Here is a 1,434-nt window from a genome sequence, read left to right on the forward strand (position 1 = left end):
AACAAAAAGCAGGGAGTAGCTAATCTTACATTCCAGGAACAGAGGACCCTAAGACCATCAAGGGAGAAGAACATGAGTGGAATGTGGGACCCTATCCAGAGAAGCAGTGACACCAGAGATGGAGGCAGAGAGATGACACGGAGAGATAGAGCAGATGAGGATCTAGACTCATGGAAAGAGAAAGACTGAATGCTGATGGCCAGAAGGCAGGCTTTCAGAATGTGCCCTTGTGTTGTTTAAATGATTATATATTCCTGAGTGTTTTTGTGTACAACCAAAAAAAAAAAAACACAGAGTGAATAGAGCAATTACTGTTGAATGATGAAAAGAAAACATTAGCTATTCTGTAGATGTCTTTCTGTTTGGGTTTGTCTGGTGCTTTGCTCATGGTTAGACTGGAGCTAGTGGGTTTTAGAAGGAAGATCACATCCAGGGTACCTACAGTCAATGTGGCATATCATGTGGCTGTGACCCTAGGTCACCTGCTGAGACCCTGTCGGCAGCTTTCTCCACTAGAGTTAGTTACATTCCCATCCCAGTCCATACTGTGTTCTTTGGGAGCAGTCACTAAGCACAGCCCACACTTAGGGGTGGTGGGTTATGTTCCCCCTCCTTGGGCAGCATATCAGAGGGTTCTTTCTGAAAAACCTTGTCAGACCTTGTCATCCTCCGGTGCCATTAAATAAAACAAACTACCCTGAAAATTCCAAACACCTTGCCCTGGTCTTCTGTAACTCACACCCACCCCTCTGACCTGTCTCATCTCTTCCAATCTCTCCCTCAGCAGCTCAGCTACAGCCAGGGAAGCACTCTGGACGTTCCTCAGACACACCAATCTCGTGCCCACCGGACGCCTTTCCATCTTCCCAACAAACCCACTGAATGGATGGGTGAGCTGTCTCATCTCACACAGGGAAAACAGGCTTGGAAAGGTAAGGAGCCTCTAAGATCACCAAGCTAGAAAGTTGTAGAGCTGGGAGTTAAACTTGGCCTCTGTGCCTCCAAGCCTGAGGGTTTCATCACTTCACCCCGGGCGGGAACTCCAGTGTAGAAGGTTCCTCTGTAGACAGAATTGCTATTTCTTGGGAAGAAAAACACTGGCTCACTCTCTTAGCACCTCAAACGTTGGCTCTGCAGGAAGGAGGGAAAGCACTATTCTCTGAGGGTCTACCATGTGTCCTGTCTTGTGCCAGGACCCTGACTCACTTTACCTCACTGAGTCCTCACAGTGGGGAGGGAGTATCACCCAGCATCATGTCTGAGAAGGGCTGAGCATCCAGCATCAAGCTAGACAGACCACCACTGCCACAAAGGGGCCCGAGCCCAAGCCTTACCATCCTCCGTTTCCACATAGAGGCGGAGTCCCAGGTCCTTGTTACGGGTCAACAACCAGCGGTCACTGGCTGCTGTGATGTCCAACACCAGCCAGCCCTC

General features: G+C 49.3%; 1 protein-coding gene across 1 annotated transcript in view; it reads right to left on the reverse strand.

Annotated features, from left to right (window-relative positions):
• BMP8B (bone morphogenetic protein 8b) overlaps positions 1 to 1,434 on the reverse strand; it is a 37,663-nt gene that overhangs the window by 18,335 nt on the left and 17,894 nt on the right. Inside the window, exon 3 of the mRNA XM_006867621.1 lies at positions 1,335 to 1,431. Within this exon, the coding sequence (XP_006867683.1) occupies positions 1,335 to 1,431 (97 nt within the window). The remainder of the gene's footprint in view (positions 1 to 1,334; positions 1,432 to 1,434) is intronic.

This window comes from Chrysochloris asiatica, unplaced genomic scaffold (assembly GCF_000296735.1).
Source record: "Chrysochloris asiatica unplaced genomic scaffold, ChrAsi1.0 scaffold00106, whole genome shotgun sequence".
Lineage (NCBI taxonomy): Eukaryota > Metazoa > Chordata > Mammalia > Afrosoricida > Chrysochloridae > Chrysochloris > Chrysochloris asiatica.